The sequence below is a fragment of the Schistocerca gregaria genome, chromosome 2 (assembly GCF_023897955.1).
Source record: "Schistocerca gregaria isolate iqSchGreg1 chromosome 2, iqSchGreg1.2, whole genome shotgun sequence".
Classification (NCBI taxonomy): domain Eukaryota; kingdom Metazoa; phylum Arthropoda; class Insecta; order Orthoptera; family Acrididae; genus Schistocerca; species Schistocerca gregaria.
In genome coordinates, this window is record NC_064921.1 from 491,104,501 (window position 1) to 491,121,984 (window position 17,484).

Below are 17,484 nucleotides of genomic sequence, written 5' to 3' on the forward strand. Positions count from 1 at the left end.
ATTACTAAATGATCCTGTAACGAAGCGCGCTGCTCTCCGTTGGATTTTCTCTATCTCTTCTATCAACCCTACCTGGTGCGGATCCCACACTGCTGAGCAGTATTCAAGCATTGGGCGAACAAGCGTACTGTAACCTACTTCCTTTGTTATCGGATTGCATTTCCTTAGGATTCCTCCAATGAATCTCAGTCTGGCATCTGCTTTACCGACGATCAACTTTATATGATCATTCCATTTTAAATCACTCCTAATGAGTACTCCCAGATAATTTATGGAATTAACTGCTTCCAGTTGCTGACCTGCTATTTTGTAGCTAAATGATAAGGGACCTATCTTTCTATTCGCATCACATTACACTTGTCTACATTGAGATTCAATTGCCATTCCGTGCACCATGCGTCAATTCGCTGCAGATCCTCCTGCATTTCAGTACAATTTTCCATTGTTGCAACCTCTCGATACACCACAGCATCATCTGCAAAAAGCCTCAGTGAACTTCCGATGTCATCCACCAGGTCATTTATGTATATTGTGAATAGCAACGGTCCTATGACACTCCCCTGCGGCACACCTGAAATCACTCTTACTTCGGAAGACTTCTCTCCATTGAGAATGACATGCTGCGTTCTGTTATCTAGGAACTCCTCAATCCAATCACACAATTGATCTGATAGTCCGTATGCTCTTACTTTGTTCATTAAACGACTGTGGGGAACTGTGTCAAACGCCTTGCGGAAGTCAAGAAACACGGCATCTACCTGTGAACCCGTGTCTAAGGCCCTCTGAGTCTCGTGGACGAATAGCGAGAGCTGGGTTTCACACGACCGTCTTTTTCGAAACCCATGCTGATTCCTACAGAGTAGATTTCTAGTCTCCAGAAAAGACATTATACTCGAACATAATACGTGTTCCAAAATTCTACAACTGATCGACGTTAGAGATATAGGTCTATAGTTCTGCACATCTGTTCGACGTCCCTTCTTGAAAACGGGGATGACCTGTGCCCTTTTCCAATCCTTTGGAACGCTTCGCTCTTCTAGAGACCTACGGTACACCGCTGCAAGAAGGGGGGCAAGTTCCTTCGCGTACTCTGTGTAAAATCGAACTGGTACTCCATCAGGACCAGCGGCCTTTCCTCTTTTGAGCGATTTTAATTGTTTCTCTATCCCTCTGTCGTCTACTTCGATATCTACCATTTTGTCAACTGTGCAACAATCTAGAGAAGGAAGCACGTGCAGTCTTCCTCTGTGAAACAGCTTTGGAAGAAGACATTTAGTAATCCGGCCTTTAGTCTGTCATCCTGTGTTTCAGTACCATTTTGGTCACAGAGTGTCTGGACATTTTGTTTTGATCTACCTACCGCTTTGACATAGGACCAAAATTTCTTAGGATTTTCTGCCAAGTCAGTACATAGAACTTTACTTTCGAATTCATTGAAAGCCTCTCGCATAGCCCTCCTCACACTGCATTTCGCTTCGCGTAATTTTTGTTTGTCTGCAAGGCTTTGGCTATGTTTATGTTTGCTGTGAAGTTCCCTTTGCTTCCGCAGCAGTTTTCTAACTCGGTTGTTGTACCACGGTGGCTCTTTCCCATCTCTTACGATCTTGCTTGGCACTTACTCATCTAACGCATATTGTACCATGGTTTTGAACTTGGTCCACTGATCGTCAACACTGTCTGTACTTGAGACAAAACTTTTGTGTTGATCCACCAAGTACTCTGAAATCTGCTTTTTGTCACTTTTGCTAAACAGAAAAATCTTCCTACCTTTTTTAATATTTCTATTTACGGCTGAAATCATCGATGCAGTAACCGCTTTATGATCGCTGATTCCCTGTTCTGCATTAACTGATTCAAATAGTTCGGGCCTGTTTGTCACCAGATGGTCTAATATGTTATCGCCACGAGTCGGTTTTCTGTTTAACTGCTCAAGGTAGTTTTCAGATAAAGTACTTTAAAATATTTCACTGGATTCTTTGTCCCTGCCACCCGTTATGAACGTTTGAGTCTCCCAGTCTATATCCGGCAAATTAAAATCTCCACCCAGAACTATAATATGGTGGGGAAATCTACTCGAAATATTTTCCAAATTATTCTTCAGCTGCTGAGCCACAACAGCTGCTGAGCCCGGGGGCCTATAGAGACATCCAATTACCATGTCTGAGCCTCCTTTATCCGTGACCTTCATCCAAATCATTTCACAATTCGAATCTTCGTCAATTTCCTTCCATACTATTGCACTTCTTATCGCTATAAACACGCCTCCCCCTTCACTGTCCAGCCTATCTCTGCGGTATACATTCCAATCCGAGTTTAGGATTTCATTACTGTTTACGTCTGGTTTCAGCCAACTTTCTGTTCCTAGTACTATATGGGCGTTGTGACCGTTTATTAATGAGAGCAGTTCTGGGACCTTTCTATAGACGCTCCTGCAGTTTACTATAAGCACATTAATATTGTTATTCCTTGTTGCATTTTGCCTACTCCTGCCTTGCCGCGTCTCAGGAGGCGTCTTGTCGGGCCTAGGGAGGGAATTCTCTAACCTAAAAAAACCCCATGTGCACTCCACACGTTCTCCGCTACCCTCGTAGCCGCTTCCGGCGTGTAGTGCACGCCTGACCTATTCAGGGGGACCCTACATTTCTCCACCCGATAGCGGAGGTCGAGAAATTTGCACCCCAGCTCTCCGCAGAATCGTCTGAGCCTCTGGTTTAAGCCTTCCACTCGGCTCCAAACCAGAGGACCGCGATCGGTTCTGGGAACGATACTACAAATAGTTAGCTCTGATTCCACCCCGCGAGCGAGGCTTTCCGCCTTCACCAACTCCGCCAACCGCCTGTACGAACTGAGCATGACCTCTGAACCCAGACGGCAGGAGTCATTGGTGCCGACACGAGCAACAATTTGCAGTCGGGTGCACCCAGTGCTCTCTATCGCCGCCGGTAGGGCCTCCTCCACATCTCGGATGAGACCCCCCGGCAAGCAGACAGAGTGAACACTGGCCTTCTTCCCCGACCTTTCCGCTATTTCCCTAAGGCGCTCCATCACCCGCCTAACGTTGGAGCTCCCAATAACTAATAAACCCCTCCCCCCATGTGCCTGCTCGGACCTTGCTCTGAGGTCATCAGTCCCCTAGAATTTAGAACTACTTAAACCTAAATAACCTAAGGACATCACACACATCCATGCCAGAGACAGGGTTCGAACCTGCGCCATTGCGATCGCGAGGTTCCAGACTGTAACATCTAGGATCGATCGACCACTCCGGCCGGCCGGAAATAACATTCAACCAAATTCCACAGTTCGTCGTCCAAGATCAATTTTGGCATGATGTTGATCCAAGAAATCAACTCCTTGGATCATGTCGCAGCCCTCGCTCACGCATGGTACCACCTCCATGCATGCATTAAATCGGACTTTCCCTATGCGAAAGTCAACTGTCTCCAACCCCAAAGGCGTGACCTCCTTATCCTCCACTCCATGCAACCTATAACGTGGTGGGTCTAACTTCCTTCGTCCCATTGTAATCTTAGTAGCCACTGACACTTGCGCCCTGAGTCCAACAAAATCTTAAACTTTTTAGTTGCTACGGATCCTACCATTGAACATTCCACCTGTGCATACATATTCATAGCATTGAAATTGAACTGGAGCTCCTTTAGGTGGGTCTTGGGTCCCCTCTGTCGTTTAACGATTGTTCACCTCTCCTATCTCCACTTCTCCATCCTCCACGCTACTAATTTCCACCCCTTCCTCTATTCCTCGGTGACTGGGAACATTACCTCTGCCCATGTCCCATGTGACCACACTTCTAACATTTTATACCCGCTGCAAACACTGTTTGCCTCTCGCATACCCCTGTTGCCACATCTATTTCCTCACATTGAATTGCTACCTGAATGGCCGAATAGAAATCTTTCAGAGTCCCTTCACACACTTTCCGTGACATATGCGCCGGTAACTCTCTCAAAAATATATCAAGTGTCCCTTGCTCGGCCTCCTGCAACAGAACACTACTCGCTTTATCGCTATGACCCAAGTCGTAAGTACACTCATTAATTTGCCTTATCCTGCCCGCAAATTTCTCCACCGTCACCTCCACGCCCCCCCCCCCCCCCCCCCCCCCCGTCTCTTTGTCATTGTACTTAACCTCTCCCTAAAGTACCGAGTGCTATTCTGTTTCTTGTACCTTTGTAAAACCCCTTCCTTTAACTGCTTAAACTGTCCTGCCTTCCTTAAGGCCTCAGAACACCTTACATATGTTTCCGCTTCACCCATTAATCTAATCTCGGCTATATGTAACAACTGCTCATTAGACCAATCATTCATCACAACTGACGTCTCCAAGTCCTCCACAGATGAACGCACATCCTCAGATGCCTTGCCAGAAAACGTAATAATCAAACTTGCGGCGGCTGGATCAATCTCCTGCACCCTTAGCAACTACGACTGATCAGTTGCGGTTTCCTGCTCACTTCTAGATGTTAATTAAGTTCTCAATTGCGTATTGTCTGCTGTCAATTGTGCGACTTTCTCCATCAAAATCCGCACCGGTACTGGTTCCGACACACTTTGCGTCCTTGATTCTGCCATTGTGTTCCTAAGTCCTAAGTCCTAAGTCCTAAGTAAAACACTTAAGTACAAGAACAATCTGCCTTCTTAGAGCTCTGTATCATCACATTCAGTATCTCATCTTACGTTTTAGGAGGAGATAAAGAAAACATCATACTCAAATTAACAACAAAAGTAATTAAACGCCACAAAACAATGTTACTCCCTAAACATACAAACACTTACTGTGACAACAAAATATACTATGCCTACACAAAACATCTAAAATGTGGCTTCTGGCAAGCCATACTCAACAAAAAAAGAAAGAAAACGTCCATCACTCAAAAAAGAACAATTTTGTCAGCACACACCACATGTTGCGACTGTAGTACAGGCGGTGGGCTCGAACGTCGTATTGGACAGACGATGTCCACTATTCTGACACAGTGGTATCAGACGCCAAATGCTGCGTATTGACACCAAATGTATCAGGATGACTAAATGTAGCAGGAAGACACCAAAGGTAGTGGATGGGTGCCACAATGGGCCGTATTAAAACTCGGCGAGAACTTCCCACATGATTTATTCGTTTCCACTACAGTTCTTCGTTCACCATGGTCCACGTCACAGGCCTCGCAATGCTGAGGCCACTGCCACAGCGACCTGTGCAACGCAACGCTGTGTCGGGCCGGCCTTGTTCGCCAGCTGTAGAGATCCGACTATGTCAGGATGGCTGCACCAGTAGCTGGCTCAGCGGCCACCCTCCCCATTGACTCTGCACTGCTCCGCCAGGAGAAGTAGGCTGGCCCTGCTGCTCCTTCTTTCTCGACTGGCGTAGCTGGGATTGCTGCCGGCAACGACCGCCTGCGATCCAGCGTGCGAATCTGCAGTCCAACGCCTCGAAAGTCTTCGGCATGTGTTGGGAGCCAAGATGGCTGCCCCTCGGTAGCGAGCCGAGGTGGCCCGCCCTGGCTGGCTGCGGACACCGTGTTGGCCTCAGAGGGTCGAACCAATGGCTTGCCGTGGACTGGGATGCTGTCGCCCCATCTGCTGCTGCGTGTAGCCTGGCGGAGTGACCCACGCCACCTACCAGGAGAGCGGCCATACTTGAATTAAACCCGTTAGAAAACAACACCTCGGCTGCATGCCTCTGTTTTGCTAATGCATCGCTCCAAGTCACGAACGCCACTACACCCCAGTTGCGCCAGTGGGACACTTCTCCCTGTAATTTGAAAGCATGCAAACGACTGCGTTTACACGTTTCAGCGGTTCGGTTGCCCTGTGGTCTCCATTCCACTTCGCAACCGCTGGTCAGCATAACTTACTGCAATCCAGCCCGCACCTGGCTGTAAATCATGCTCTGAGTATCGCACAAAACTAACTTCCCCTATTCTAAACGGTGGTGCCGCTACACATCCATGCCTGAGGCAGGATTCGAACCTGCGACCGTAGCAGTTGCGCGGTTCTAGGCTGAATCGCATAGAACCGCTCGGCCACCGCGGCCGGCGAAGACACAGTCAAACAGTGTAATCTGTTACATTTGCACACCGTCTGACGATATGTAAATGATTAGAGCTGCAGCTCTTCGTGACAGGAGAACTGCTGCCAGAAAGAGTGTTGTTTGCGTTCAGCGTTGTAGCCAGGCCTGGTAGCGCACATAAGGGGCGTGAACAGAGTCAGACGTTGATTGACAACTGTGAAGAGCGTGGAGGTGCAGCGTGCTCATTTGACACAAAGTTAACAGCACCTGACAGAGTCTGAAAGGGACCTCACTGCAGTGCCGCGATCGGGAAGAATGGACTGCTAATGACTGGCGCAACAAGCATTGCGCGGCTCCAAAGCGTTCGGCGATGAATCACGGCTCTGCACTTCCGTGGATGAACATTCGAGGAGGTCCCATTCTTGCGATGCTTTGGAAAAGCACAGCGGTGTTACACCTGGTGTCACGGTGTGGGGAGGCATCGGGTATGACTTCAGGTCGCAGCTGGTATTGATTGAGGGAACTCTGATGACAAAATAGTATGTCACACGGACATCCTTTGCCCTCGGGTGTTACCCTCCACGCAATGGTACTGTCGCACAATTTTTTAACTCGACAATGCTCGTCCACAAATGTTGTAACACGCCCGGTTCTCCTCACATGGCAGTCGCTTCTCGTTTTGTGACCGCGCGGCCTCTCCTCACCACGTACCTGATAATCCCACGGCGGTCGTATTGTTCTGCTCCACACTGCTGCTCGCTTGCCTGAAATTATGTATTTAAATGCGCAAGCGGGTTTAGGAGAGCCATTCAACGCTAAGCACAACACTGTCCTACGTTTGGTATGAACATCTATATTCTGAGACGATATGAAAATCATAGGCTACACTGTTTACATTTTAAGTCATAGCTGCTTACCCTAATTAACATTCTTGATGACTATCTGTCCACAATATCACTTGGACGAGCGTATCCTTAACCGACGCAACACGGGTGATTGATAATGACGAGGAATGAAGCCGAATGATCGAACGAAAGTTCTTACGCTCGTCACGCACTTTCGGTACCAGTTCTCCTTTACACTAATAATGATATAACACTGCTCATAAAGTTAAATTACTGTTCACAGTTCATAATCGTACGAGCGTGAGCGCGGCGCTGCTGATTGTTGATGATGCGGAAACGCAATGACCGAACCCACGTTGTCACACTCGCTACAAGACACTGGCACTTGATTGCAGTCTTTTATGGTAACTAATTTTTACTCATTCACATTAGTTCATTCTGAGAGCCAGAACACGGCGCGGGTGATTGATGCTGTGCGACACGCAACGGGAGGATACACAAATACGTTATTGGCTGCACTGCTCATTTTATATTACGTCATTACGCACTTCCCTCTGAATCACATCCATATTTCATCACCTTACTGTAATAGCACTTGTAGTAACACTTGAACTTCCATAATAACTATGCCTTTCATATGCAGAGCTACCCACAACACAACATAACAGTTCCGTGTCCCATGCTCGACTCTGCAGACTCGCTCCCCGCAAAGATACTCCGAAACTAAGCCAGCGACATGACAATACGCTTACAGTGTCATGTGTCTCTTTGAACTGTCTGTGTGTTGTTGAGGTACTACCATGGCCAGCGAGGTCCCAAAATCTGTCCCCGACAGAACATGTGTCAGACCGGATCGCAGGCCAGCATTGTCCTAGTGCCAGTAACCTCCATATCAAGAACAAGTTACAACAGTTGTGGGCCAACTTGCCTCAGGAAAGGATAGAAAGGCCTTATGACACCTTCCCCAATCCAATCTTTTGCTTACGTTCAGACAAGAGAGAGGTCCAGTGTCATGCTGATTATTATCTCACACTCCCACATGTTTTGTAAAATTCACTAGCGTTTGTAATCACATACTGTGTCACATACCCTCATTCCTATGCTCCTGTCACTCTGGTTGTTCACTCTTTTGTTAGGTAATGTAAATGGTTTCTACACGTAGATTAGGCTGCTTAATGCATTTTTTATTATTAGGGAGCCGGTTTCAAATCCCCGTCGGGCTGCCCCGATCAGGATGCTCCACGGGTTCTCTCAATCATAGCAAATGCATATCAAATAATCATGCTGTCGACTGTGTGCTAAACCATTAAACCACTCCCTGTTCTTTCGATCATGTACCACGGCCTGTTATTTGAAAATCACTGTTATCTTTCCAATATTACAGATATCAGAGCCCTTCTGAGCGTCTCAAAGTCTGTTTTGTAAGCTTTATCTTGAAATCTGGAACTGAATTTGATAATTCATTTCTCAACAAGTCTGCACAAAATCGAGTATAAAACGGAGCGACGCATCTGAAACACGCAGGTGCGCGTCTAAGACCACAATGAACGTGTTGGCAATATTGCTCTTTGCCGTGGCCGCTGCCGTTCAGGTAAAATGTGGTGCAGTCACGTTAGCACATATACTTTAAGTGCAGCAAAAAGGATGAGACATTAAATGGCGATTTTGAACATTGTGTAGATTATTCTGAGGCTACCGCCAATGAATTCGCTACGTTTAACCAATCTTACCACCAAGCTTACATCAGAGCTTAAGTAGACTGGTTCAAACAATTACACAATAGAACATTATACTTTTAAGGGATGTCAGAGTGCATCGTTGTGCGGAACCGTAGTCGAAAAGCCAGTTGTGCACTGATCAGCTGTGCTATAATACGTCGACTTGACTATGGTTAAGGTTATACCTGGTATATTTTTTGTAACAGGGTTTGATTTATACTCCCAAGTTATTTAGTAGCTATCCTAATTGATAATATCAAAAACAACGTAACTTCACAATAAGATTCGTTGAATTTTAAATGAACTACATTGAGATTCACTGGTTAATATCACATAAATCATTCTTACGTGATAATCATAATAATAAGAATCTGTCAAAAATATGCAAAATACGCAGTTCCATAAAAACACAGAGTTCAAAGAGACACAGAGTATTAAATGATATAATTTCTCAATTAAGTAAGAGAAAATGTAGCTCATCTTACGAAAGTATTATCCTTTTTCTAGTTTGGTGACATATAATGCAATTTTTTATCTTTTTTCTCCAACTTCCTGAAGTAATTCATATTCGAAATATTAAAGTACCACATCATATGAAGAGAGCAGACTTTGTTGTGTACAAAGTCCAGAATAAATATCTGTGATAAAGTATGGAAACATGCGTGAATCTGCAGCGACAATGTAATATGTAATTATCGCCATTCAACGAGTTTTTCTAAACGTGGTACAATTTTTAACATGTTCAATAATTTCCGAAAATTTTATTATTATTATTGTTTTAATTATTCAAATTTCACTGTTTCTTAGTCGCAAATTGTGTGAATACACAATGTATTCTATCGTAAATAATTTGTTAGAATGTAGTGTTTCAGATAGTTGAATAACTTTAGTAGCACATCAGTTCTAAGAGAACTGAATGAAAGCTTACAGACTTTATATGAACACTAACAACATTTGTAATGTAAACCATTTCATATGTTGTCATAATTTTCACAACAGAACACCTGATTAACGAATGCTTTTTTTCTATTGAATATTTTTAAGCATATGTCCTAACTAATCATATTACATCGTTCTTGCAGGCAAAGGCGTAACCCCCGCTCTCCCAGTTTATTATCGAGTAATTCTGTTTAATTACATTTCATGACTGCCATCAATCAAGAGCCTGAAGGAAATGTTCTGAGCATTGTAGGGCCTTTGCCCCATAGTGAGACAAAGTTTCGACTGGATATCCACATTCACTGCCATTCCGCACTTGTTAATACGTTTTGTACATTAGATCTGCTGTTGTTACTTCACGAACGCTTCACTACAGTATTTATTTCACTTACTTTAGGTTCCCTCATGTTTGTGTTGAGCTTCACATCCTTTGAAGATTTACCTGGTCATACAACCACATCAATTTTACTGATTTTGTGTGGACAATTTACTCATACTGTTTTGACTTCATAAATCTTTGGTTATTTATGAATATGTAGAGTGGTAATGCATGTAACACGCAACAAAATGTAAAACAATTTGTCACCATAGACGCTATCCTGCTCTATTCTAGTTCAGTATTAATACATGAAATAACTTCCTACCTTAGTTGATTATTTGAAAACTAGCTGTTTTCTCTGCCTGTGCTTGAATATCAGTAGTTTTGTTAGGATGAGTGATGGTGAGTAAGCTACTGTACATGCAATAACCTGGGCTGCCCTCACGTGTCTGCTTGTTTGGGTAAGTTTAGCTCAGGATGTGTGCCAAACACGCCTCACACCCTCCACCTCCCTCCATCACATCCCCTACTCCAGTTCATAACAAGGCTGCAGGCACACAGCGTTGTTGCTGAGTGGTGCAAGCGTGTTACATCCGTTATTTCCCGTTATTTCATGATTTTCGGTGCAGACATTTTTTTTATTTTCTTAAATAGCCTATGTTCTTCCTCGAGATTTAAGCTGTCCCTATATCACATTTTATGGTTGACCAGTTTAGTCGTGAAACCATAACTCAGATACTTTCGCGCATATTATATTACAGCATGGATTAAAGACATTGAGTATTGTATAAGCATTGTCAACGTTACATTGAAACGTGTTCGTAAAACATTTCAACCAATAAAAGCATTTTCTCAAGTACGATAAAGTTCATAAGTCAAAGAATAAACAGCTTTTTCAAAGAGCAAATATTTTCTCCTAATTCGCTTAATATTCTTCAAATCAAATAAATTTCTTAAATTACACACTTTTTATACTATCCTGCTTTCTGCCATAGCGTTCAAGCTATCTCTATACCGAATATCATCAAAATCGATTCAGCGCTTTAGTCGTGGAAAAGTAACAGACAAACACCCATTCGCATTTACAACACCTTAAATTACGATATTTTTTTCTTGATCCGATTTGACAAAACATAGCCTGTATGTTGCCCCAATCTACGCTCAAGTTACCTGTGAAAACCCCACTAAAATTCGTCTTTAAAATAGAGAGACAGCCACAACCGTTTTACAGCATCATTATTAGTATAGATAAAGATATAGAAGATGACGTATTTTCGACGTATAATTTTGCTGAACACGATATCAACCAATATGTATAAAATTCCTTTGTCGACAGGCGCTGCCCCAGTATGCGACGCTACAGCGCAATCTTACACCTATGGTGAAGACAAAGCCACTTGTGCGTAAGTATTTCTATAATGTACGAGTACCAGAGAAAAATTACGTTTCATAGCAGTATTTAATTCACTCTTACTTAATCCTCGAATCCGTGACATTTTATAACTGGTTGCTTACTTATTGGCGACCTTGAAATCCGCGTATCGTAGAATACGTATTTCTCGTAGCAGCCGAGTCATACGTCGCAAATTGTGTGCCATTGCTTATCGCCATATTCTGTCTATCACTATTTAGCTCTTGTACATCTTTCTGTTCTGAAATGATACGATGTTCTAAATCATATTTGTTGAAACTAACATAAATTTTAAAATTTACTGCACATACACTAGTTCAGTACATAAAATCTCCTTTTAAGTTTTTCTGCCTTGTCATTCTAGCAAACGTTCTTTGCATACGTGTTATTCATGTCCAAGATCTTATACAAAGTACCCACGAAATTACTGTAGAATCTTCGCACGCTGCTACCTGCCTCCCTACATTATCGATCAGTTGTTATTTCCGCCAAGACCTCTGTGCGGAAAACAGTGTGTCAAACGTCTGTAGCACATGTGTAGTATCCTGGTGCCTATAGTACTACAAGTAAAAGCTGGGGGCTCTATCCTCACAACAAGAGACATAAGCTGTGATAACAGGCCCTTGATGGAATCAAAAGTACAATAGTGAACAAAATGTGGAGCAAGGATTTTCTGCGACATACGTAAGGAGCAATTGAAAAAAAAAAAGAAAAAAAACTCTGGACAACGCTAACAAAATGATAATATAGGAAGTGAAGGGGAATGGATAAGTGGTACTATTGTTTTAGTACGTACTTGATGCAGTGGTATGACGTGGTAAGCGCGTTCGGTCATTGAGAACGGGTAAAATCCATCTCCTTCAGGAACTACATCGTAAGATCCCTCCGAGAGCATTGACCTCTTGTGAACCATCAAGTGAAATCTCTGATTATTTGGTTGTTATGTTAAATGTTTCTTTTAGTTACCGATTAATACAGGTGGCATCTTCTTCAACTCGGAATGCGCCCTTCTTACATAGCATACTGATTGCCATGTATGAAGGCAAATGCACTTCAGAAATGCTTCTTGCTCATTACTACACAAAGAGTTAATAACGAAATTGCGATTGTATAGGATATAAAGTGAAACTCGTATCTTGTTTGAGAATTTGTTGGTTTAAGGCGCGGCAGCCATGGACTGTGCGGCTGGTACCGGTGGAGGTTCGAGACCTCCTTCGGGCATGGCTGTGTGTGTTTGTCCTTTGGATAATTTAGGTGAAGTAGTGTGTAAGCGTAGGGACTAATGACGTTAGCAGTTACGTCCCATGAGACTTCACACATTTGAACATTTTTTGGGAATTTGTTAGTATGGAGGGCACAGCATGTTACCTTAACAGGACAGTCATCTATAGACGTAGAACTCCAAGCATGATGCAGGGAAGTGCGTGGAAACCATTACTGTTAATATCGTTATATTAATTACCTGGCAGTCAAATTTAATAGTTATCTCAGATTTCTATAGATGATTTACTTACCTTTAATGGACTACAGTGTGGGAAATGTCGCACAAAATCATGTCAGATATTAATAAGACTTCAAAGCTGTGCTAAAATCGGAACCTTAAATGTTCAGAACTTTGAAATTGGGAATTTTACAAAATGGGAACAGGTAGTATAAATATAGGGTCCAGCAAAAAGACCTCCTGTTTTTGCAGAGGCCACTGTGTGAGTTATCTTGGGGTTACTGAAGTGGACGAGGTATCGATCAGTAGCGTACATGCCATTCTCAGCAGGCGCCTTCTCTCTTCTTGAGGAGAAATCGCCTGCCCCCCCTATGTCACCTGATTTATTACCTTCTGATTCTTTTTTTTTATTTCGGGACACTTGGAGGCTGAAGTACACAAACATATACCCACAACTCTGCAAGCACGGAAGGAGGCAATCACCCAGGAGGTGGCTGCCATTACACTGGAAATGACACGAAAATGGACAGCTCCTGATGAAGGCTTCCTTCATGTGTCAGCAATGGAAGACGACACGTACTAACTTAAAATGGCATAGTATTTGTAGTTCACAAATAAAACTCATTATCTTTCTATCTTTGCTTGTATCCACCTTTTGAAATACGGGAGGACTTTTTACCAGATCCTGTGCAATATCAATGACTTATGATCGGAACCAATAAGCTCATACAAATATATGGGCGTAACAGTTTGCGACATGTTAAAAAAATCATAGTACAGGCTCAGTTGTAAGTAAAACAGGTGTCAGACTTCGGTTCATTGACAGAATATAAAGAAACTGCAGTTAGCCTACGAAGTACATTACTTACAGAACACTCGTCGTGCAACCCATCCTGCGATATCACTCAAGTATGTCGGACGAATATCACATAGGATTGAGAAGGGGTGTATGCCACTTGGAATGCAATGCGGGTAGTATTTCCACAAAGCAACAGGCAGTTGTGTACAACTGGAACTAAGCATTCGCCTCAAGATATGTAAGGCAGTTCAAGTACTTTCAATAACTGCTTAAATTGAATGTCATATAAGAAAGAAAAACGCCCAAAACTCTTAAAGGACGGCCCTTCATTTGTTGGATATATTGCAACAGATGACTTACTGGCAGTTTTTGATCTTTACCACTAGGGCAGCTCAGGGTTAAGAAAGTTGTGTACTTCAGGCAGTCCCTGTCGCGGAATTATACATATTTGACCTACGGTAGTGAATCGGCACACTGCCAAATCTCTAGGACCAGAGTTCTAGGAAACCCATAGCAGTCCCTAACAATTCTGCATCCACGTGCGTCAGCCATTAGAATGGAGCACGGACGAGCTAGCTTCATGGTCAGCAGCCCCCAGAGATTAACCCGTGGAACTGAACGGATCCGCCAGCCCAATCCCAAAGCCTGCTCTTTGTGGGAGACTCACATTCATTTTGCTGGTTCTGCCGTAGGTGCCACGTTGTTACTACAGAACGACGGTTTGTGGTCGTCTTCTGAGCAGGAATTAATTACTGCGTCGATGAATCGGCACTTGTACGTACACTTGGACATTCTCTCAATGCGTCTCCACAGTGAGGTGGCTCATTCGGTTCCTCCTAATATCGAGTTGCCCGGCGTAGTGAAGCAACAAGTCGTTGTAAGTCCAGTGAAGAAAAATTGAGCTATACTGCCTCCATACCCGTTCATAATTGCAAAAGTGTTGATGGTGTAGGATTTTATTCACATACTGACCTCTCTATTATGCTATAAATATTGTATGGGGTTCATGTCAGGTTTTCTAAGTGGCCAAATCATTCACCCGAGATGTCCAGAATGTTCTTCACACCAGTCGCGAACAACTGTGGCCCGGTAACGTATGGCATTGTCGTCCATGAAAATTCCATCGTTCTTTGGGAACATTGGGCAGTGTACATTTTGTGTGACTTGCGAAAGTTTTATCTGAATATACAGATACAACAAGGACAAAAACTTGTAATATTCCCAAATCCCTCCTGAAGTGTTTAACTAAAGTGCCATTCAGTGACCAGTTTCTGCCTGTTTCAGCTGGACACCCAAAGCCTGAAAAGGCTGCTGGCCGCATTGTAAATGGCGCCCCAGCCTCACTCGGCCAGTTCCCACACCAGGCGTCCATCGTCATGGACTACTCCTACATGTGTGGCGGGTCGCTGATCTCCGCCTCTGTCGTCCTAACAGCGGGGCACTGCGCCTCCGGGTGAGTAAAACCGTTGTACCTACGCTAAGATCCAGAAGGTGGTCTCATGCTTATACGAAAAAAGTTTACTTTCATTTGCTACTGTAAGACTTGACGTCGAATTGCACTGACGAAATCTTCCTGTGTTATTACCTTAAAACAATATTGCCTTGAAGCAACGTTTCGACAAGCTTCCTATTTCCAACTTCAGGAGACGCACTGGTATCCTGTATGAAGTCATCTTCAGTATACTACGAATTGCACTCTTCTTGCCATGAGGGACCGGCAGTTGCCCTCATCTGACACAGCGCAACACGATCTACCGCGTTAGCCTACTGATCATTTATCTGTCTTCTGCGTTCTGACTTCTCTCTCTCTTCTATCATCTATCTATAAACATACAAAATGAAGTGGTTAGTAGCTGTTCTATCAGGGTCTACTGTAGGGAGGGGGGGGGGGGGGATAGTGATATGGTTTTTACTGATAGATAGACTCACTTATGAGGAAGGAATGCGTATATAATTTTTAAATACTGCATTCAACTACGACGAATTAAACACCACCCTTGCTGTGAAAAGCATGTTGAATGTCATTGACATCTTGTGGTGAATGGAAGAACTCTTTGGAGGCACAGTGCTATAAAGTGCAAAGCACTTCACTCTAACAGAGTGCATGCGTTCTGCTTTCTTTGATGTACCACCATGCAGAGAGATCAGCGCAGAATGCTTAGTGTGGATGTGCATTCACGCATTAAGTGAAAGAAAAAGTGATGTAAGTCTCTGACGATCTCTCTCTCTCTCTCTCTCTCTCTCTCTCTCTCTCTCTCTCTCTCTCTCTCTCTCTCTCTCACACACACACACACACACACACACACAGATAGATCCTATTAGCATTGGTTATAAACATTTTAATTAAACCACGATGTTCTTCCTTCATTACCCTGAGAAATCACTCCAAGCGCCATTAACTACGTAACAGACAACATTCAGGCCTCCTGAGACCTTCCCTGGCATGCACTGCTTAAATGGTCTAAGTTGTTCTCTGATTTTTATTCATAGCCATGCGCGGTGGCGGCATTACCGCTAACCCCGACAACTCGTCCGTCGTAAATAACCGTGTGAAGCCGAAAGGTGCAGCTAGTTCAATTATAAAAACAAATCGTTTTCGACACCGTATAAGAACGTGCGAAAAACTGTAGCACATTCCTAGAACTCTCCACTGAAACCAACACATTACTATTCTGAACAAGGTTCTGGTAGATGTTTAACTCCACTGCTGAAGTGGAGGAATGTTGTGCCCTACACTCATACCTGAACGAGAAAGTACCTCATACGGAGACAGTGGACAGCAATTTGGCAGGAGTAAGGGTCTGGTCTTTATCCTTAAATCATTACATGTGAATTCTGGAACTAAATCGTTCCTTGACAATGCCATCACACATTTACTGTCTCATCAAAGCTTGTGTTCAGTCTCTGACGACATCGCCATAGACGAGATGTCTAGTCTACCTACTTCGTATTTGTTTCTACGTATCTCGCTTTTTGGGAGGGGGTGGAACTTGGGGTAACGTACATTTACAAATTATCACACCACAAAGTAATTCTGGAGCTGTAGGACTTTGCCAAATTAAAGCTTCGTGCTACCCATCCTGATGTACAGTCGAGTATCTGAGAGAAACAGCCTATCTATCGAACTAGCGAACTACAACTCCTGCTCGATACCTCCGGAAAAAAAGCCTATCTAGACGCGTAAACGAACCGTGATTTCCCTAATAATAGCAGAATTAAAAATATGGTGCCGTCCATTAAAACCGACTAGGCGTTGCAATGTTAGTTGTGGATAGACCAAACACTCTGTATTATCTTGTGGCACTGGGTGCAGTGTACAAAAAGAGTTCCTTTAAATGAATTTTGCAGAACAGAAAAACAATGACGGACACACCTTATGACAACTTCGAACAGGTCATATGGCTGTACAGTGCCAAAGGGATCTGAGAGCCTGTGATCAAAGAGGCGGTGGAAATAACGACAGATCACCAATTTAGTATTGGATGGCAACGTGGGGGAGGGGGGGGGGGGGGGGGTAAGAGTCGTCGAGGCAGACTAAGACATGAATACACTGAGCAGATTCAGAAGGATGTAGGTTGCAGTAGGTACTGGGGGATCAAACCAGTCTCAGGACTGACGACCACAACAACAACAATGCTCTTGTCAAGCGAGACAACAGTTTTCATCCAGGTTTCCCACAGTCATTCGGCAACTACTGCCTCGACACAGAGGCGCTGGCAGCAGGCTTCTTGGACTACCAGCCCATAGCTCTACATCCAGTCCCCTATTATCTCATAGTCGAAAACCAGTCACAAGTTTCATTATTTACTATCCTTCCCGGTGTTGCTATTCTAGTTGCCACTATTTAGATATGGATACGTAGCATTTCAATGCCGTTGGATTAGGACTTGGGGTTGTGCATGCTTGAGTTCAGCTTAATAAATATACATCAAATTTCTTGTAATAGATCAATAACAGTTAAACAGAAGTTGGTTTGTACCC

At 43.7% G+C, this 17,484-nt stretch overlaps 1 protein-coding gene across 1 annotated transcript in view; it reads left to right on the forward strand.

Moving 5' to 3' along the window:
* Positions 1–8,394: 8,394 nt before the first annotated feature.
* The window catches only part of LOC126327933 (brachyurin-like), a 54,204-nt gene continuing 45,114 nt past the window's right edge, over positions 8,395–17,484 (forward strand). The window contains exons 1-3 of the mRNA XM_049995931.1: positions 8,395–8,467; positions 11,189–11,255; positions 14,788–14,956. Coding sequence (XP_049851888.1) covers positions 8,420–8,467; positions 11,189–11,255; positions 14,788–14,956 — 284 coding nt within the window. The 5' untranslated portion in view covers positions 8,395–8,419. The remainder of the gene's footprint in view (positions 8,468–11,188; positions 11,256–14,787; positions 14,957–17,484) is intronic.